The following is a 22,747-nucleotide window of genomic DNA, read 5'->3' as shown; positions in this document are numbered from 1 at the left end:
AGAGATCTACCGATTAAAAATATTTTCAATATGGCGGCACTTCCGGAAATACCGGAAGTTGACAGCAACTTTCTTATTTTAAATAGGTGCCCCCATTTTTTATTGCATACTTAAATTATCTGTAAAATTCTATAAATATTGATGTTAAACACTCTATACCTAACATTAACCGTTTTTTGAGAAAAAAAATATTTAAAGTTTTTGGACAAAAAAAGCTACCTGTCAAAAAAATATGTATAGCCTAAACGTCAAATTTAGTGATTACCACAGCCACTGTGACCTAAAGAGAAGCCTAAAATGAAAAAAATGCATACTATTTAATTTATTTTTATTGTATTAAATATAACGTCGGTCTATGACGAGGTCTCATCTTAGAAATCGCTAAAGACGCTACAAAAAACAAACTGATTTGTTTTCATTTACGTTTTTTTGGGAGACACGCCGAACGCTACTCGTTTTTGGTGGCGCCACTCCTATATAATCCCACGATATACTCAACTGATATCATCATCAAGCGAAAAACGCTTTCTGCGTGGCCGTGGGCTAAAGCACAGAATATTTAGCTACGCAACAGAAGCCTCGTTACATGTATAAAATTGTAGGTAGCAAAAGGAGACAGGCTTTAAAAGTCTGTCTCCAATCAAACATATATTGATGTGTGCTAGTTCGCTACTACATAATAGAACATTAAATTTAAAGAAAACAGTTTTCTACAAACAAAATTGAAATTTTGTGCAGTGTTGCGCCAATGTGTAATTCATATCGTAATACTTCTGATAAAGCCTACCTTCAAATTTGCTACATCATTTAAACATATTAAAATAGATAAGAGCTGTTTTTCAGTTTGCCTGTTAGTTGAATTAAAATCTTATGACTAAGTACAATCACTTCCTGACGTTTGATTGTATAATTGAATCCTGAATTTTCATTGTAATTCGGCATTAATATATAGTAAAATGTTCTACATTATGATACCACTTCCTGACGTTCGATTGTGTTCATACCCCAAGTTCATATTGTATAATCGGGAAAAAACGGCGTTAGCGATAGCTATGAAATTAATATCACTGTCATTTTATATGTAAATTTAAATGGGAAATGTCATCGATCGTCCTTTTCCAGCCAACTGGACGCCGTTTTTTTCAGAAGCATATCAAGTGATACCATAATATAGTACTATATTACGATACATGGCGTTCGATTGGGCTTAAACTTGGTATACTATATCTTCAGTGACATTGTAATATCATGGTACCATGGAGCATATAAAGTGGTACCTTCTATAGTACCATATTTGATGACATAGCAATATTAGGTACATGGCGGCAATAGGGCTTAAACTTGGTATACTACGTATTTTCGGTGACATTGTAATATGATGGTACTATGATGCATATCATCTGGTACCATAATATAGTACCATATTATGTACAGGGTGGGTCAAATTCGACGCTTTTAAATGGAAACACCCTTTTCTATAGGAGATAGACGAAAACTAATATCGGTGTCTGGAGCTCAATTTTTATCAAAAACATGATGGTGAAAACATCACATCAATATCTGTTACCGTTTCGGAGTTGAGTGTTTTCAAAAATGTGCATTTTAACAAATCACTGTAACTTTTGCTATGGAGAATTTTGTATTTCTATGAGAAAACATTTCCAAAGCACCAACTTTTACGTAGGGTAATGGTTTAAAGTATAATTTTTTAAATTAATAATTTAGAGTTATCAACAGAAAAATGATTTTATTTGGGACACCCTCATATTTTAATTAACTGAAAGAATTTAAAATTATCTTTCCAAAAATATAGCACACTTGATATTTTGTTATCCCCTTCGAAATACAAATTTTTATAAATTTCGCCACTTTTAGCTAGTAGATTTTGGTTATTGATGATATGCCCTTAATGGAATTCAGCTTATATTTTCCAGCAAAACGACGCACCACCTCTGAACGCTGAAGTTATCAGCAAATTTTGCAGCCAATTTCAGAATAATTGGATAGCTAACCAAGATCAGCCGTTGGCCGTCTAGGCCGCCTGACTTAGAGCCCATGGATCTAATCTCAGTTAATGAATTCCACGAGAAATTTTCAAAAAACTGCCCCGTCTGTCCATAACGAAGAAGACGATTGTCGGTCGATGTGTCAGTTCGATATGTCCGAACACCTGTAGCAAAAATCTCATGTCTTGGTTGCTATTTATTTTTATTGTTATTATATAGTTTAAATGTGTTGATGTTGGTTAAATATATTTTAAATTGTTATAAAATTCTGCATCTCATAGCAAATATTATTTTCGTTTTAATTGAGGTTCACAGCTAGAATTTTTTGCATTACAGCCGGTGCCGTTCAAAGCCTACTTATTTAAAAGCAGACGGTCAAAATTGTTGCTATTACGGAAATGTCATCGATCGTCCTTTTCCAGCCAACTGGACGCCGTTTTTTTTCAGAAGCATATCAAGTGATACCATAATATAGTACTATATTACGATACATAGCGTTCGATTGGGCTTAAACTTGGTATACTATATCTTCAGTGACATTGTAATATCATGGTACCATGGAGCATATAAAGTGGTACCTTCTATAGTACCATATTTGATGACATAGCAATATTAGGTACATGGCGGCAATAGGGCTTAAACTTGGTATACTACGTATTTTCGGTGACATTGTAATACGATGGTACTATGATGCATATCATCTGGTACCATAATATAGTACCATATTATGTACATGGCGTTCGATTGGGCTTAAATTTGGGATACTACGTATCTTCGGTGATATTGTAATATTATGGTACCATGGAGCATAATAAGAGGTGCCATAATATAGTACCATATTACGATACCATTTCCTAGCGTTCGATTTTAAACTTGTTATACTACGTATCTTCGGTTACATTGTAATTGATGGTACTATGATGCATATAAAGTGGTACCTTAATATAGTACCATATTTCAATACCATTTCCTGGCGTTCGATTGAGCTCATATTTGATATATACTTGCGTATTTTTGATGACATTGCATTATTATGGTACCATGAAGCATATCAACTGGTACCAAATATAGTACTATATTACGTACATGGCGTTCGATTGGGCTTAAACTTCATATTATTATATTATACTACGTATTTTCGGTGACATTGTAATATGATGGTACTATGATGCATATAAAGCGGTACCTTAATATAGCACCATATTACGATACCATTTCCTGGCGTTCGATTGGGCTTAAACTTGGTATACTACGTATCTTCGGTTACATTGTAATATGATTGTACTATGATATATATAAAGTGGTACCTTAATATAGTACCATATTACGATACCATTTCATGGCGTTCGATTGTTCTTAAATTTGGTATATTACGGATCTTCTGTGACATTGCAATATTATGGTACCTTAAAGCATATCAAGTGGTACCATAATATAGTACACTATTATGATATAATTTCCTGGAGTTCGATTGGGCCCAAATTTGGTATACTTGCGTTTCTTTATAAAGATTTCTTTAATTAATAATTTTAATTTATTTTACGAATTTTAATTTATTGTTCGATGTCGTGACAGCAACTTTTATGCCGAACTAATATATTATTAATTGTACCTGTGTCACTTTTTAAAATCTACCTAGATCTATATAAATAACGTGGCAAACGGAAGAAATTTGTTATTATAGTATTTTTTAGTCAGTTAACATTTTTTGTACTGCATTTTAATAAATTATTTCCATTATTATTAAACTTATATTTCATTACTAACGTTCCAGCATTAATAAATATCACTATCAATCGCCCTGTATATTATTAATTTTAAAGGTACTATGTCTTATTTTCTTAGTTAACATTATAAGCTAGTGTATATTAAAAATGTATATGTTTTGTAATAATATACTTAAAACTATTTTAATAGCCAAAGGAGTAATTAATATAAGTGTATCTGACAAGAAAAGAAGAATAGAAAGAAACATATACTGCATTAATTATACACAGTAAAAAGAAAGGGATGCCAATTCAAGTCTTTTTGAATCTGGCAACTGTGCATATTTAGCCCAGCTACAAGGCAGTCGACGAGCCGTCGATCCAAAACCGAAAGTTCAAAATTTCTAATTATATTCTGATTATGATATTGTCGCGCCATCTAGTATTCTATTTGTGCAATTTTAGCTCTTTCATTTCGAGTATTTTTCTGTTGCGTAGCTAGATATTCTGTGGCTAAAGTATTTTTAAAACTGACTTGTTGCAGCTCTGGTTACAATAGCAAATAACATTTTATTTTATGAATAGATATAGAGTATATTTGTTATAGAAATATTTTTTATAGTTTTCGAGGATGCATTTTTATAACTTTTACGGTTATTTTTCGATTTATTATAAAGTAGTAATAAAGTTTACTTTTTTATTTAAATCACATGAATAAAATTTAAAAAATACATAATTAATTTTTGAAATAAGCCAATAAAACTATCAATAAAAAACGCCTCATGACCAGCATGACGGATGTACAGATCTGGTTCCAAAAAAAATGAATACGACTCTTTACACATGTTTTTGGAATATTTAAGTGTATATTTATGTGTTAAGTATTTTGACATGCTAAGGTTATTGTGACATTCTGTATAAAACAACTTTGCTTTTGACAAAGTGGCAAATACATTTTTCAGAACGTCCGCATGACATGAGTAGAGAAATGGGGGACTGGTATCATAGAATATACTGCCCGAAATAAAATAAAAATGTTTTAAATCGTACTCAATTTTATTGGAACCAGCTGTACGTGACCTCAAACTTAATAAAAGGTACATTCAGGCTGAGAGCATCGAGCGCCGCGTCGCGTTTGCGTCGCGTCCGCGTGTCGAAATTGAATCAATTTGCTTAACTTAAATTAGACCGTTAGGCAGACAGCGTCGCGTTTGGCGTTGTGCTAGCGTCCGCTGAGCGTCGGGGTTCGAGTTCAATGGGGCGGACGCGACGCAAACGTGACGCGACGCTCTCAGGGTTCATCCACACTATCCTAAAAACGGAGTAACGGCGTAATGACCTTGAATAGATTTCCAGTAATTCTATTGGCTGAAATTTTTGACAGATGAATTTGACAGATGAATTTTTTAGCCAATAGAATTGCTGGAAATCGATTCAAAGTCGTTACGCCGTTTTTAGGATAGTGTGGATGCACCCTAACGGCGTAATGACCTTGAATAGATTTTCAGTAATTCTATTGGCTGAAAAATTCATCTGTCAGAAATTTTACCTGTCAAATTCATCTGTCAAAAATTTCAGCCAATAGAATTACTGGAAATCGATTCAAGGTCGTTACGCCGTTACGCCGATACGCCGTTTTTACAATAGTGTGGATGCACCCTCAGCCTGAATGTACTAATTTGCGACCGAAATTTCCGAGTTGCAGCGTTTTCAAAGTGTTTTTAAACTTGATAAATATATTAAAAAATAAATTATTTTTTAGATTATTTAGTTTATAATTTTTGAATTACACAAATTTAAATTTTATGATTTTATACTTAAATATTATAAAACTCCTAACCTTAAATTGCTTGTTTCTGTTCATAGTTAGTAACTACTTGAAATAAATATAAGGATTTTTTGAAAATGAAACAATAATAATTCCTGAGTTCATTAGTTGTCTAATCATATCAGTTTTATAGATATAAATTTTAACGATGGTAAGTCACAAAGAGACGCTATCTATCAAAAGGTTTTAATCCTAGTTCATAAGATTCTAATAATAGAAATTGAAAAAGATAAAAAACAAATTTCCTCTTAACTGCACTTTGGATATGTTATTTTATTCAAAAAGAAACAAGAAAAACATCATTCAGTACTAAATGTCAATACACATATGATCAGAGCTTTCTCATCCCTTCATATTTATATTAGGTTAATACACATAATGTACCTAAATCGAACCGTTTCCGAGATATCGAGTTTTGGTTTTGAAATGTTAAACGAAAATTACCAGACTTGATAAAATCTCATTTTATGCTAACTTGATGCTAACTTGAAGACACACTTTATACACAATACTAATTTGAAAACTAATGTCAAATATGATTAAATATCACAGTTTCCGCAGAATGGCATTGTTTAATGAAACCAAACACATCGAAATTAATTAAATCAAATTGTTTAAGTGATATTTTCAAAAGTCAATAACTCGGAAACTGTTGGTTTCAGGTATATTGTGTGTATTATATTTATTATATTATATCTATTTTTTGCTTAGAATTGAAGGAAGAATTAAAATATGTAATAATATACAAGGGGTTCTATTTAAAAAAAAAATGATACTTTGATATGCCATTACTTTCTGACCGACCCTGTATACTTAAATTTATTATATTTATTTATATTAAGATGCGTAAGTATTTGTAAATAAATCTATTATAAGTTTATTATGTTTATAGTTAATTGTACACATTGATTATTTATGAATAAATAAATAAATTATACATATAATATTAGTATCTTTTCATTTATAAAGATAGATATTATTTTGAAATTAAATCTTACCTATCATAATTCTTTGCTGTTGATGTTTGAAATTGTGGGTTTGTACTTAAAGTATGGGATACATTTCCTGTCATACAAACATAATCACTGCCATTTATTTCCTCAATCATTTGTGGGGTAAATTTTTTAATTCCTCCATATGACTGACTTGTTTCTGAATAAATTAAATGTTGATTTTCCGGTAAAACATTTTCTTCATATTGATAATTTGAGGGAACCTGTGGACCAGGTTCTGCACCAGAAGTTTTCTGGTATCTCTGAACATTTTCATACAAGGGTAGACTAATATCATTATCACTATTTTTAATACCCATAGGTACTTGAGGCTGAGCTTTCTTATTATAATATGTAGATTGATGACTCGAACTGTTGGGATAATAATCTATATTTTCATATACTGGCCCAGAGTTTCCTGGCAATGAATCTTCAGGATGTTGAGGAAAATTTCCTGAAGTCTGCGTAAAATTGGGAGGAACTTGAGGTTTCGCAACTTGTACATAGACATTATTCTCTTCTATGTTCTTATTCTCGTTTGCAATAATCTCCAAAGACTTTGGAGTAGCAAACTTTGAACTTGCAATTACATTTTGTCTAGCATATAAAGAATAGTCATTTAAATGTTGTTTTTGCTGATACGCTGTCGACGATGATTCTGGTTTAGAAATATTGTTAATTTTACCGTATTTGGGATCATTAAGAGATAAATTATCTATTTTATTTTGCAAATAGGCGTCATCAAAACTCTGATTTTGAGGGTTCATTGTTTACTCACAGCATTACCACTTAAATAGTATATTACACAATCACCATAATGTTTATAAAAATCTTATATTATATCTAAACACTTAGCTTGGACAATTTTTCATACATACTTATTTTAATAATAAATTCATTCAAACCACAATTTCTTATTTCTTTTTGTCACCCAAGTCCAATGATCTCATACGACTTTGACAAGTTATGACCATAGATAATTATAGTAATTGTTATGACATTTATGATGACCATAGAGAAATATAATAATGGCTATGGCTATGACCTGAGACTTGGGCAATGTTCTGAATAAAATGTGTGTTTATGAATCTATGGTCAGTAATGATTTCATAAACTCTGATTTCTTCTAATCTATGGCTCATATGGTTGGTTTGTCTTTGGTGCTAAGTTATTTTTATCTGAATTTAAAAAAATACTGATTGCAATTTGTTTTCTTGGACAAATTGGTAAGACATTATAATATTCTTGTTTGTTGTTTTGTTCGTTCAATTACAAAGTACGCATATTTACGTCAGAAGAAGATAAATATATATTTGAAGAACGAATTTATGTCAGGTTAAAATACTAAAATTAAAGATTTATGTAACAATATTAATATGATACCACAGTATGATACATTTAAATTTTGAAGCTTTCTATTTAAATGTATTATTTTGTTGTGTTATTAAAAATATAGAACTTTTTTCTTTTATTTTTTCTGTTTTGCATTAATAATATTTGGTGCTTTTAGTGGTTCTTCTGATTAGTGGATAATGAATCCTTCATCAGCCAGATATCTGTCCTTACGTTTATCTACAGTTGCCCAAGTAAGTATATTCATAAATTCTATGAGCGAAAAAAACATACTAAGTAGATACATTACATTCTAATTAGCCTTTTTGTTAGTTTTTAAGTTATAAATTTTATAAGCTAAGACCTGAGAATGGAATTATTATACCGTAATATGTATTATAAACTATCGGTTTTCATTGAAAATATATACATGAAATTAGGCATTTTCATTTTCTGAAGTAGTGTATTTATTTTAGGAGTGAATTAGTTATTCCAAAAATTAAAATATGATGGACTCTTTAGATGATGATCAACTTAATGAGTGTTTTAATAATTATGAGCAAAACTTATTAAATAGTTCTTCAGAAACTGATTTTCCTCAAGAAATGGAGAATAATGCAGAAAACGAAAGCCCCAGTTCTAAAGATTTAGAAATTTTATTTAAAAAATTTGGACATAAATCATTTAGACCAATGCAGTGGAAAATAATTAATTCTATTATAAAACATAAGAGAGATAATTTGTCTATTATGGCTACTGGTTATGGCAAGTCTTTATGCTTCCAATATCCTTCTGTATATCTGGGTGGGATTACAATTGTGATTTCACCTTTAATATCATTAATGGAAGACCAAGTTTTGTCTCTAAATACTTCAAATATTCCGGCATGTTTGCTTGGTACAGCTCAACAAAATCAAACTCAAACTATTAGAGAAATATTTGAACATAAATATTCGTTAATATATTTATCACCAGAATATAGTACTGGTGACTATGGAATTGATCTTCTGAAAGATATGCATAAAAAATTAAACATTGTTCTTGTAGCTGTAGATGAAGCTCATTGTTTAAGTTCATGGGGTCATGATTTTCGATCTTCTTACAGAAAATTGGGAACTTTAAAGGATATATTTTGTGATGTGCCTATCTTAGCAGTCACTGCTACTGCAACTCCAAAAGTTAAATGTGACATAATTAAAGTATTAAAATTATCAAATCCACAAATTCTTTATTCTGGCTTTGATAGACCAAATTTATATTTTGAAGTTAATTTAAAAGGCAGTAATATATTTTCGGATTTAAAATGTTTAATGTTTCAAAAAAATGGCCAGTGGATATTTAATGGGCCCACTATTATTTACTGTATTAGAAGAAAAGATACAGAAGAAATTAGTCAGATTCTAAAAAATCACGAAATAGATTGTGTTTCATATCATGCCGGAATATCACTCAAGTTACGTAAAGAAGCTCATTCAAGTTTTGTTAGAGATGAAGTATCGGTTATAGTAGCAACAATTGCCTTTGGTATGGGTATTGACAAACCTGATATTCGAAATATTATTCATTATGGAGCTTCTAATTCTATTGAAGGTTACTACCAAGAAGTTGGAAGGGCAGGAAGAGATGGGTTATTCTCAAAATGTGTCACTTTTTATAGCAATCAAGACTTTCACACTCACGATTTTCTATCACAACAATCAGGCGATCCGAGTAAAAAATTAACCAAGATAGATGCTATGAAGGAATATTTAGCAACTTGGAAGTGTAGAAGGCAGTATATATTAGCATATTTTGAGGATAATTCTAATTTAGATTTACCTGTAAGAGCAAATTGTTGCGATAATTGTTCAAAGAAACTCGATACATCAAACAGTACTATTTATGAAGGATTAGATTCTCTAGGAATGTACGATTATACTGATGATGCTACTAATTTTTTATCTGCTGTGAAGGCCTTAGATGAGTCCTATGGTGTTGGAGTATATACATTATTCTTAAAAGGATCCCAAGGTTCTAAAATTCAAGAAAAATACAAAAAACATCCAAAATATGGAGTAGGTCGCAACAAGTCGGTTGATTGGTGGAAAGCTATTGCAAATTACTTGGAAATTAAAAAGTTTTTGATTAAACACAGTATCAAGAAAGGGACATTTAGTTATTTTACTATTGGTTTGGGCAAGGATGGCAATCAGTTTTTAAATTCTGATTGCAGAAAACTGGTTGATTATCCAACACCAGATCTAGTAAAATTGTTAAAGAAAAAAACACAGGCTTCTAAATGGATAGATACAGAAAGCCCAAGTACATCACTAAATAAAGTAATAAAAAATGATATAAATGTTAATAGTAATTTATCAGAAGAAGATGAAAATACAAATCCAGAAAATGTTGCTGAAATTCTTAAAAAATATAATAAACTTTTAAATCGTAGAAGAGAGTTGGCATCAGCAGCAAATATCATGCCTTATATGATAGCTTCAAATAGTGTTTTAATGGAAATAGCTAAGAAGAACCCCCTTACATTAAAACATTTGAAAGAATTACAAATTGAAGGTTTTACTGAAACACAAATTAACAAATTTGGTGATCATTTCTTGAAGGTTCTATCAGATAATCAATCAAGTAAATCTAATGATATTCCGATAAAAGATATTTTAGAAAGTCATCCAATTGGCAACTCAACATTCAATAGTACTGCAGAAGTTTCATATTCACATTTAAAGAAAGGTTTATCAATAGATGAAATAGTAGATTCCAGGAAGTTAGCTAGGAGCACTGTTGTTAATCATCTTATAAGTGCTATGAAACTTGGGTATCCCATTAAAATGAGCCAATTGGGTGTGTCAGATGATGTTAAAAATATTATTGTACAAGCGATAAGTGACATAGGAGGAAATTGGTCTTATCTTAAACCTATAAAGGATGTTTGTCCAGAAGATATTACTTATGATCAAATTAAAGTTGTATGTACATATTTGGAAATTAGGGCACATCTACAAAATGTAGGAAAACCATATATAGAATTTGAGGATTTTAAATATTCTCAACTTAATACCCCTTTATCTCAAAGTAAAAAAACAGAATCTGCTAAAGATGTTAACAATGATTTACTGTCAGATGTAATTGCAGAAATGCAAAATCAAATAAGCAAAGAGAAAATTGATTCTCTTGATAGTAATGTTAATATACAAGATAAATTTGATAAATGTAATGATACTGAAGTAGATGATCCACCAGCAAAAAAACTTAAACAAACATTCTCTGTGTTGGATTCTCCACCAAGATAATCACTCATTAAATATTTTTGTTAAAACACACTTATATTTTCTAAGATCTGAGTATTCGTTATTGTTTAGTTATATTTTTATATTCATGAAAATTGTATATCTGGATTAATATATACTTTTCTCATTTTGAGTAAATTTGCTGTTAAATTAAGAAAACACTTTTTTGTAGTGTTTAGGGTCCTGTTAAAACATTCCTATAATCAACCATCAAAGATATTTTGAGAAAGAAATATTTGTATGTGCTAAATTTTTGAAAATATGTGTAATTAATACTTTTTGTGGGGGTGTGTTATGGGAGGGGGGTAGTGTGTGGTATTTGTAATAATTGATTTATGTTAGATTCATGGCGTCTAAAATTTTTAACATTAACTGATTTTTATTTATTACATTTCAAATTCATAGAAGATATTGGTTTGGCAGTTAAACTTAGTAAAACATTTTGTTTCTTATATGTATTATGGCTATAGTCAAAATATACAGGGTGTTTCAAAAGAAATGCGAAAAACTTCAGGGGGTGATTCCTTGTTCAAAATAAAGGGTAGTTTGCTTTATAAACGTTGGGTCAAAAGTCAACCATTAGGGAGATATTTTATCGCGGTACAAAGATGGCGGAAAAATAATGTTTTTATTTTTTATCTTGAAAACGAAAAGAGATAGACTAATGAAATTTTACAGAAGCATTACTGTTATGAAAACACACTTTCTGGTAATTTTTTCACTTTTTTAAAATGAGTGGAAGGGGTTGAAATAAACTACCCCTATCATTCTTGTTAATGAAATTCAAAGAAAAATCTTTTTCCAAATCAAACACACGCAAAAAAAATTAATTTTGATAGTTTAGTTTATTTAGAAACTTTTTTATCTCTTGTGTTTTTTTGATCAAACTCACCGATTTGAAATTAAAAAATAAAATGTAAAGCATTACATGTCAGGACAAAAAACATTTTTAGATAAAGAATCTAGTGGGCAGCTGTAATTTTTTGAAAAAATCTAGTCGGCCGCTGTCACTTTTTTAGGATGTTTCTAATATTGTTTTATTTGACATTACCCTACTGCAATACGTTATTATCTAGATTATTATTATTATCATTATTATCACTAGATTCTTTATCTAAAAATATTTTTAGTCCTGACATGTAATGCTTTACATTTTATTTTTTAATTTCAAATTGGTGAGTTTTATAAAAAAAATACAAGAGATAAAAAAGTTTCTAAACAAACTAAACTATCCAAATTAATTTTTTTGCATGTGCTTGATAAGATTTTTCTTTAAATTTCGTTAACAAGAATGATAGGGGTAGTTTATTTCAACCCCTTCCACTCATTTTAAAAAAGTGAAAAAATTACTAGAAAGTGTGTTTTCATAACAGTAATGCTTCCATAAAATTTCATTAGTCTATCTTTTCGTTTTCAAGATAAAAAATAAGAACATTATTTTTCCGCCATCTTTGTACCGCGATATCTCCCTAATGGTTGACTTTTGACCCAACGTTTATGAAGCAAACTACCCTTTATTTTGAACAAGGAATCAGCCCCTGAAGTTTTTCGTATTTGTTTTGAAACACCCTGTATATGTATAATTTACATCAAATATTTCTTTTATACTACTAAATATTACCAGATGTTTTATCAAACTAATTTGTCATATCAGTTAGACTAACGCTACTGTATGAAACTTTAGATTTTGTACCTAATTTTAATAACAAATAAGAAATAAAATCAATTATATAGATTTTTAAATTACTGTTCACTATTTCTATAATTACACAATATTTCTATAATTTTTGTATAAAGATATCGGAATGTTGTTTTAAAACAAGTAAAATTTGGTAACAGTCAAAAAATTTAGTTTATATAGTGTTATTGGGATAAAATACTGATTACTAATTTTAGCATATATGATGTTTGGTAGTATTGTCCTCTGAAATATGTATAAAAATTTCACACCTTATGTAGCTCCAATTTAATTAACCCATGCCATAAATAATAAGCAGAAAGTTAGTAATCGATAATATTTTTTGTAAGTGCCAAAAGATACCTGCATTTTTTAAACACTATTTGCCCTCTACACATATAATGACGTGTTGTTTTTGTTTTCTAGTATTTTGTTAACTGAAAAAGTATTTTTAGATGTTTGTTAGTTTTAAAATATCACTTTCAAAATCAATAGCTAATTGTTTTTTCTCATTACTAAAATAATATAAATGGAACAGTTAGTTGTATATTTAATATTTTAGTTTTATATTTTTATAAAATTATTAAAATATGTAGTTGTTCCAGTTAGGGGTTTATAGAAAATCTCCAGTATTATAATAAATGTTCTTTTTTAAAAAATATGTGCTGTTTGCTTTATCCTGGACTCAACATCATAACAATTTTATAAAGAATGCGATATTTTTCTAGTTTTCGAAACTTTAGTAAATCCAATTGATGGTGTAGTCCAGTAAATGAAGGTTGAAAGCACAGCCAAAAATTCGTCAAACTGGACTTTTCAGGCGGATTGTACTTTTTGGGGAGTAGTTTTAGGGGAAAAAATTATAACACCATGCTCGGCCTCGAAAAAATGGCCGAAAAATCAGTTTTTCGTAAATATCTGCCAAAATATGCAATTTACAAAATTTTCCTTGGAATAAAAAATGAAGCTTATGTAATTATCTACTGGTCCTTATCATTTTTACGTAGAATTAATAGTTTTCGAGATATTCCGGGGGCCTCGAAGATCCCCGAATTTTCTCTCCAAGTCTTATCGCTCCGGAAATATATTTCATAAGCGTATCATTGATTGATCGGACAAATTAATTGTTTAATAACTTGGCTAAAATTTAATAATTTTTGATGATTCAGAGTTCATTTAAAAAGTAGAATCAACAACTATCCCATTTTGGAACTTGTTTATATTTTGTCATATTTTATGATTATAAAAAAACCGGCCATACCATTCCTTGACCCAAGAAATTTCAGATTTTTACTAACCTACTCATTTTTTTACTAACAATAGCTTATTTGTCAAGATTTTCTTTGTGCGGGTGCCAGATATTACAAGCAGGAAACTCTACAGCGCATGCGAAAATGAAATAATGTCTTCATATTTCCTTCTGCGCATACACATCACAGTTCTGTGGACGGTTCAGAATAGGTACAAGAGAAACCCGAAGTAAGCTTATAATGTTTCTGGCATTTAAAGCAATTGTTGCCAATGCTGTCCTAAATTTAGCGTGTGTTTTTTCGCCTCATCTGGAATTACGAAGGCAGTCGCCGGAAGAACGACTCCTTCCCATAACTGCTATTTTACCAACGAGATCTGACTTCATTTATACCCACGACATAGTTGCACGAGTGAGTTTTGGTTGCACTGGTTACAACTTCCATGCAGAGGGTGTTAATCTTTTGTTGTTATATTATTGAATTAACTTCAAAAAAAGATTTCAACCTCTTCCACAAAAAGTTAAAACCAATGCAATCAAAAACTCTTCCACTATAATTTTGTGGATATAGGTGTATATTTAATTATTGTCGATCTCATAATAGGCAATTTGTTTAAAATCCCTAAACACCCGAAAAAATAGAACGCATAACGGCGTTGTAAATTTTCAAATTTCTAGATTAGGGTCTAGAATACATTTTGTCTCTCTTATTACATAGGAGTAGAGAAAAAGAAGGATATAATCAAATGTCAAACTTCTATCTGGTCTCAATTTTCTTTGCTATTTTGTTAAGAAAAGTGTTTTATGATTATAAAAAAACCGGCCATACCATTCCTTGACCCAAGAAATTTCAGATTTTTACTAACCTACTCATTTTTTTACTAACAATAGCTTATTTGTCAAGATTTTCTTTGTGCGGGTGCCAGATATTACAAGCATTGTGAAGCATTCTTATAAATCATGCTCCACAGCCCCTAGAGCCTAGACCATCAAGGGACTAGGACGTCCCTTGGATTAGGCCTATTCCAAACACCGGTGTTGGGCTGACACCGGTGGCCAAATATAGGCTATCCGGTGTTCCGGTGTCGACACCAACACCGGTGTTGGCACCGACACTGGAGTTGACACCGACACCGGTGTTCATCTCGATACCGGTTTTGGCTACGACACCGGTTTTGATATCGACACCGGTGTGAAAAAAAAAGAAGAAATAATGTTAATTAATAAGTCCAAAATAAACCTGATAATAACAATGTCGTATCGGTGCTTATTTTTATCATTTATTAAAGCGCACCGACTTTAACTACTAAAGCTTTCAAATTTAAATATAATTTTTTTGCCAGACAAATCACTAAAATAAAGTGGAAGCGCCAGATAAAGAAGCGTCAGAAAAAAACAAAAAAAACGGTACAATTGACATCGCGCGACACCGACACCGGTGTTGATCTCGACACGGGTGTTCATCGCGATACCGGTGTTGAGATAAACACCGGTGTCGAGATAAACACCGGTGTTGAGATAAACACCGGTGTCGAGATAAACACCGGTGTTGTAGATAAACACCGGTGTCGAGATAAACACTGGTGCTGAAATGAACACCGGTGTTGAGATAATGAAATGAACACCGGTGTTGAGATAAACACCGGTGTCGGTATTGATCCCGGTACACCATCTGAAACACCGGTGGTCATCAACACCTAACACCGGTGTTCAAATATCAATACCGAACAGGTCTACCTTGGAGGCTGATATTTCAGACCAAATGGTGAAAGTAGTCCTTTATTATTTCGGGGAAAATAGACAAGAGCAATATACTCTGAAAGAGTTGCAAGACATTGCAGGTAATTTCGAACTTTTATCATTCTAACCTATTATTTATTTATTATTTAACAACTCCTCTTTGATGTTTGTTATTTATAAAGTTATTATGCAATTTTCTTTTGTTTACGACACTTTTCGGAAATCCTAAAAAGCGGAAAAAGCCTTGCTTAAAGAGTTGCTTAAATAGAACAAATGTTAAAAAAACCTTGACAAATAAGCTATTATTAATTATTAGTGAAAATATGAATAAGTTTGTAAAATTTCGAAATTTTTGGACCAGGAAGTTCCAAAATGTGATATATATAGGCCACGCTTCATTTTTCATTCAAGAATTTTTTTGTAAATTGGATGTTTTGGCAGATATTTGCGAAATACTAACCATTTGGGGCCATTTTTTCGGCCAAGGCTAGCCGAGCACGGTATTACAAATTTTCCCCCTACAACTACTCCCCAAAAGGTACATTATCCGCCTAAAAAGTCAAGGTCGAGGATTTACGCCGAGACTTGGGTCTTTTCGTGTCCTTATTTACTGGACTAGAGCAACTAACGCCAAAATTTCGCGAATTTCCATTTCTTATAGATAGAGACACGGCAATATAAAAGCTCCAAAGAGAACGTCAATTTTTGTAGGAATATATCTTTTTGGGGCACGTCCGTAGCTTTATTTAAAATCTATGGCCTATTCTATATGGTGTCCCCAAAAAGTTGTATACAGGGTGGTACAAATTGTATTCGGGAAGTATATTCTTCAGCATATTCTGCAGATAAAAATACGTATAAATTTATGTCGTAAGGTGTTTCGTTTCAGAGGTACAGGGTGTAGAAGTTTCATTTTTATTTCGATTTTTTCAAATAATTTCTGAACTAAAGTCGGTTGGATGAAAATTGATGTCTAGGTGTTTTTTGACATGAGAAATTTGATTTCGATGTCAATATGACTTCTACCTGTAAGTAAACAGTATCCGACTTATAATTTAGTAGTATTTAACTATTCTGAAGAGTAATAATTTTAAAACCTACTTTATTAAACAACTAGTATTAATATCATCAATATATGTGTATTGCAAGAAAAAAAATATTGATAATATTAAAGACGTGACAACATAGGCTGGATGAGGAAGGCTCGGTCGACTGTACCCAGAAGTAAACATGTGTACAAAAAAGGTTGTTTGTCCGCGTTGAGATGTAAATAGTGTAGTCTATATTTTATTTTAAGTCTATGGTCCATAGATATTTCATAGTTTTTTTTGCAGTCGAAAAATGTCTTATCAAATCAGCCAAACAACTGCAATACTGGATTAATTTTACTACAAATAAATATTTACTATTATGAGAGTTCAATATCTCATTACTTTTAATTTTCAAAAACTAAATAATATTGATTTTGGACGTCAGAATGAAAAACAAATAAACATTTATTAACGCATTATTTATTTCAGATCAATATTAACAATAATTTTCTCTTTTGTAGAATGTCCATGTAACACGAAGGAAAGCAGATAAATTTGTTTTTCCAGCGGCTTTCTTACTAGCTAGCTTCGGAGTAGGACTATCTTCTTTCAGTCTTAAACAGCTGTCCACGACAAAACAGCGATCGTAGGATGAACCTTTAAAGCATATTGCTTTTTGTTTTTTTTTAGTCAATCTGCCCTATTTTTATGTTAAAACGGCAAAATATAATTTTAGGAAGTAAGCCATATCTAATAGCGCCACTGTTTTTTTGCTAAATTGTTATTTCCAAAGATTAAAGTGATTAAATGTCTTTTTTTTCAAATGTCTTTTCTTATTATACACATACCATCTACACCATACGATCCAAAAAAAGGCGTCAGTGATGGCTATTAAATGGAGATCGCTGTCATTTTATATGGAAAATTATATGGGGAATGTCATCGATCTCGTCTGTTATTTTAAATGGAACACCCGGTATATTCTTGCATTTTTCGAAACTACTTTTATATGTCATACTTTTTATATGATACTAACCTATGCCAATCTCTAATAGAATAGTTTTTGAGATTAAAAATAAAACGTGTGTAAAATTAACAAAAACATGATCGTGAATATGCATTGGTTAAATCATAAATTCGGCATATTGAAAGCTGAAATTTGGTTTATAAAGTCGACATATCCGATCTATCTAAATCAACTGATTGGATATCAAACAGGGGGGGGTCAGAAAAAAATAATTATTTCCATTTGTTAAAAAATCCTTCAAATTATTGTTATTTTTTAGTTTTTTATTATTTAAAAAACCGAAACCCAAATAAAATTGCTTTTCAACGATATATTATTATGTTCCTATACCTAAACCTTCTGTTTTCTTCAGTAAAACCATTTAAAAGTTACTATTATATTATAATTGTTTCGTTTAAGAAAAGATTTAAGAAATTAAGAGATTTAAGATCTAAGAAAATCGTTACCATGACAAATATTCAAACTATATCAATTCTAATTAGAGTTTACTTGCTAAATTTCTAAAACTATCATGGTAACGAAATTCTCAAAATGAAACTATAATAATAGAATTATTAATTTTTAAATAGCTCTTAATTTGGATTTTAGCTCTAGATTAAATAAATTAAAAAACTAGAGTCGGACTTCAAATTATTTTAAATAACAGTTAAATAGTTTTGTTACTGTTAAGGTATCAAAAACAAAAAAAGTATCAAGTGTGGCATATCATTGTACTCAGGAGACCGCGAGTTCTTTCAAAACCTGAAATAAAAAATGCAGGTTCGTATTAAAAAAAATAAGTTGGCCTCTGTATCTCACAAATTATCAGCTAACTTAAAAATCTAAAAATACCATCATATAACCCTAATAAAGTGGTTATGAGAATGTGCAATTAGTTTTTTGATTTTCTAAAAAGTAACGACAGGAAAAAATAAATTTGATTTTCAAAAAGTCAGTTTTTTCCTAAAAACTCAGCAATCTTTAAAATTTTTAAAACTTTTTTGATTGCATCTTGAACATGTCAAGGAGCAACTTTGCCCCAATTTAAGCATCTTCGTATCTATTACGGTTTCCGAGATACCAATGCTCGTACCTCGAATTTGTAGCACCCTGTATAGACAGAGCGAATATGTCTTTTTGTCAATTTTACACATGTTTTGTTTTTTATCTCAAAAGATTAGAGATAATGTGATATAAGGTTAGTATAATAGAAAAACTATGAGATATGAAAGTAGTTTCCAAAAATGTAATAATATACTGGGTATTCCATTTAAAATAAGAAAGATGTTACCACTTTTCAAAAGATGTTGTAACACTTTAATGCTGAAAATATTTTAGAACGATCGAGCAGGTGCCTTTATGTAAAAATCCAAAATTTTCAAAAATATCACCGGTTCTCCATAAACGTCTAAGGTGCCATCGCCGTGAATCACCCTATATAAAAGGAGAACGACAGTTTGTATTGAATTGAAACTTTGTGAGCACATGTAGATATCTTTTATTTTCTAATGGAACACCCTATATATTAATAGATTTACGTATTCTAGGGAAAAAAAAGATGAGTTTCATTAGAGAAGCACTTAGAGAAGAGTAAAATGTAAGGTTTCTGATAATATCCTTCATCTGCAAGAAGAGGGTTACATCTCAAAAATGTCACTTTTGATATTTTTCTCTTAAAATATGTATAATTTTAGCAGAGTATGTAATATCTCGTTTTTCTGTAACAATACCCAAGTAGCATTTTCACGACTTGCGACCACATGTTTACTAAACACAACGTTGGATTAGTTACAAAAAATAGTTAGCTCCCTACTTTGGGTATTAAAATAAATTTAAACGTTTTTATAACGTTGTGCCGACGTTGGACTAGTACTACAGCAAAGTAGAAGCTTCTGCGACGTCGAATAAACGTTGTCTTGTAACCTTTTTTTGCTTAAGTGATCTTTAGGGTGATTCGGACAACGTAGTTACAACGTTGGACAATATAGAGTTTTCCGACGTCAGTTTCAGGACCTATTCCAACGTTATGCAAACGTCGTCTGTTTTACTAATTCCAACGTTGTTTAGATTTCCTTATTCTTACGTTGGTAGGACGTCGAGTCACTACCTTTTTGCAACTGTATTGAACCATAACCTTAAATCTTAAATTTTCACTTCATTGTTCTGTTCAGTCAGACAGTTCAGTGCTGTTTTTGTTTTTATAAAAACTTAATTAAAATGGGACATAAGAAAGGTACATATAAAACTAAATTTAAATATACATCGACATATATTACCGATAGTTTATCCACTCCCTCGTTTATTTAGATTATAGAGGGCGGCACAAGCTAGACTCTAGGATGACTAAATTAGGCAATCTTGCGACTAGTATACTACCTGTTAAGGCCGAACTGCGACTTTATTAGTCCAGTATGCGACTACTCGAACTACTCCATCTTAATCTCCAAAACAACAAAGTGAAAGCCGCCATGTTGTTAAATAAGAAAATGTTTCGTTCCTAAAATAGCAATTCCTGCTTTTTGAATACATTAACTTGAAATATTTGACCCTAAAAACACGCGGAAACAATTTTTTCGACTGCGAATAAATTATTCTCATTTTACTAAAAAAAAAATTCCAGAAAATTTTTAAAACTTCTTTAATTTTAAGGCCCATTAGTATTTTTCAAAGTAGAAACAATACATTTATCAATAAAGTTGTTTGCGTTTAACTTTTTTGCCTTGGGTAACGAGTTACAGAGTCGGTTAAAGTGTTTCAATAATTATGATCTTCAAACATCCTCCACACTTAAATACTTTTCTTTTGTTTTCTTTCACTGCCATCTGACATATGTCTCTAACTAAATCATAAAAATAATATTTTTACTATAATTATCCCAATTTAGGATAAAACGCGACTTAGACGCCATATTAGTTTTGTATTTCTGTGAATTAGGATTTTAAACAACGTTACAATTTGTACTAAATTAGGCTTCTAGCCAACGTCGGTATCCAACGTCGTTTCGACCCAAAAATTATTCTCCAAACTAGTGCAGACTAGGGTTGGCACGAGGTTGTGCCGACGTTGCGCCCCGACGCACAGTGCTTTGTCCCATGGACAAAAATCGAAAAAAAAGTTAAAATTTACTAATATCTGAATATGTAATTTTATACTTATAGCAATGTTCAACCATCCTGTATATTATTTTTCATAAACATTTTTGTTAGCAAATATTTTCACTAAAAATAAATTTTGCGATCATTATCTTATATCAATGAAAAGAATAACATTCATAGTAGTTCTGTATATGGAGTTAAACGTAAACGAGTTAGAACGTATTTAATTAAAAGCCACTATGGATATTGTTAAACAAGGTGTGTACTTTAAATTTATTTCTAAACAAGTTCGTGATTGTTTAGTTTTTATTTATTTTTTAAGATGATTCTTAAATGGGTATAAAAATTTTACGTTTTCAAACTTCAAAAAGGCATTTAAAAAAAACATATCAAAACATATCGTATTTATTGAATATTTTTGTTGTCATATTCATACACTTTTAATTTTTGTATAATTCACCTGCGTCTGCTTGCGACGAACTTTAATTTATAATACTTTTCAGATGGAGTAAAATTGATAAGCAATGTCGATCTGGTTTATACTTGGCTTGATCATAAGGACAAGAACTCAAAATTATTTGTATTTCAAAAAATGTGTTCTTTATTAGATATTGATGAACCTTCCTGTCAAATGAAACCATTTGTGCCTGAAAAAGCCCACTATTTTGGAGCGAAACGTCGCATAAAAAAATTTCCATCTTTCAATTCATTATAAAACCTCATACCCAAGAAAACGAAAAAATAACATATTGATATGGTCTATTAAAGAGGTAACTATTAACATCCGAACCCCCCATACAAACAAAAAGGACAGTAACAAGGCGAAAAAGTAACATATTAGAAAATGATGTACAGAAATATCTTATATGTGAGGATATTTCATCTACCTGTGATTTGGATACTATAAATTTGGAAGATTCTGTCAGCAGTGATTCTTCTGAATCAGAGTAGTTACGATCTATGCATTTTGTTGTCCTAAAGTAAATTTATAGTATCTTAATTTTTTTTTAATTAAATATAGCATTAATGTTTCTTTTTCATTAAAGAAAAACATTTTTATCTTATATTGGTTTATATTGTAGGAATCATGTTCTAATATTATTCCAATTCTTTTTTATCACAGGGATTTATTCAATACTTACACCGTTTTCATACTATAAATTATTATTTCCTTAGATGGAACACAGGTCCCACATTTTTATTATTTATAAGATTTTATTTTCATAAACGTGGGACTAAGAACATCATCATTTAGTACAATGAGAGTACTCATCATTTGTGTCAAATAAACCTAGTTTGAATAAATTGCCTACAATAAAAGAGAAGTTTTGCAATTTTGTCCTCTAGAGCCATATGTTCGAAGCACTGTGCGACGTTTGGTCGCGTGACACAACGTTGTCCCGACGTCCAAATGCTGCTTGGGTACTTATTATTATTTATTATGTTAATAATTATAAAATGTTTAAAACCGCTTCCCGAAAAAAGTTGTTTTGATTCTTCCTGATGAACGATATACAGGGTGTCCCAACATTCCCTGGACATAGAACTACTGCGTATTTTTGGAATCAAAACTAGTTCATTGGGCATAATTTACCTCTATACAAAATAAGTGCTTCGTTTGTCCGTTAGAGGACATAAAACTTTAAAAAATAAACAAAATTTCAAGGTTATTAAAATAACCTTGACAAAATTTTAAGATATTTTAAGAACCGATATAGGTATTCCCCTACGATTTGAATGAGATTGAGGGTGCCTATGGTCGCGTTCATCAGGACGTAGCGCTACCGCAGCGATCACTAA

General features: G+C 30.9%; 2 protein-coding genes across 6 annotated transcripts in view; one reads left to right on the top strand and one right to left on the bottom strand.

The window, feature by feature from the left end:
- Window positions 1–7,495, bottom strand: part of LOC115880487 (LIM domain-containing protein jub) — a 43,753-nt gene extending 36,258 nt beyond the window's left edge. For both annotated transcript variants that reach the window (XM_030897693.1, XM_030897694.1), the window contains exon 1: window positions 6,539–7,495. In XM_030897693.1, coding sequence (XP_030753553.1) covers window positions 6,539–7,299 — 761 coding nt within the window. In that variant the 5' untranslated portion in view covers window positions 7,300–7,495. The remainder of the gene's footprint in view (window positions 1–6,538) is intronic.
- A 155-nt stretch (window positions 7,496–7,650) lies between these two features.
- Window positions 7,651–17,670, top strand: LOC115880496 (Werner syndrome ATP-dependent helicase-like). 4 transcript variants are annotated; one of them, XR_004049884.1, is made up of 3 exons: window positions 7,651–7,758; window positions 8,043–8,118; window positions 17,368–17,670. XR_004049884.1 is itself a non-coding variant. In XM_030897706.1 (3 exons), the coding sequence occupies exon 3, from the start codon at window positions 8,371–8,373 to the stop codon at window positions 11,149–11,151; it is 2,781 nt and encodes a 926-aa protein (XP_030753566.1). In that variant the 5' UTR covers window positions 7,651–7,758; window positions 8,043–8,118; window positions 8,341–8,370; the 3' UTR covers window positions 11,152–11,676. The 4 variants fall into 4 exon arrangements, 2 of the variants coding, with proteins under 2 accessions (XP_030753566.1, XP_030753568.1); XM_030897706.1 differs by lacking the exon at window positions 17,368–17,670 and adding an exon at window positions 8,341–11,676; XR_004049885.1 differs by lacking the exon at window positions 7,651–7,758 and adding an exon at window positions 7,765–7,867.
- The last annotated feature ends 5,077 nt before the right edge of the window (window positions 17,671–22,747 follow it).

Source organism: Sitophilus oryzae, unplaced genomic scaffold, assembly GCF_002938485.1.
Source record: "Sitophilus oryzae breed Bouriz unplaced genomic scaffold, Soryzae_2.0 scaffold_1625_pilon_pilon, whole genome shotgun sequence".
NCBI classification, from domain to species: domain Eukaryota; kingdom Metazoa; phylum Arthropoda; class Insecta; order Coleoptera; family Curculionidae; genus Sitophilus; species Sitophilus oryzae.
The sequence above is the reverse complement of the archived record's forward strand: the minus strand, read 5'-3'. Positions and strand labels throughout refer to the sequence as shown.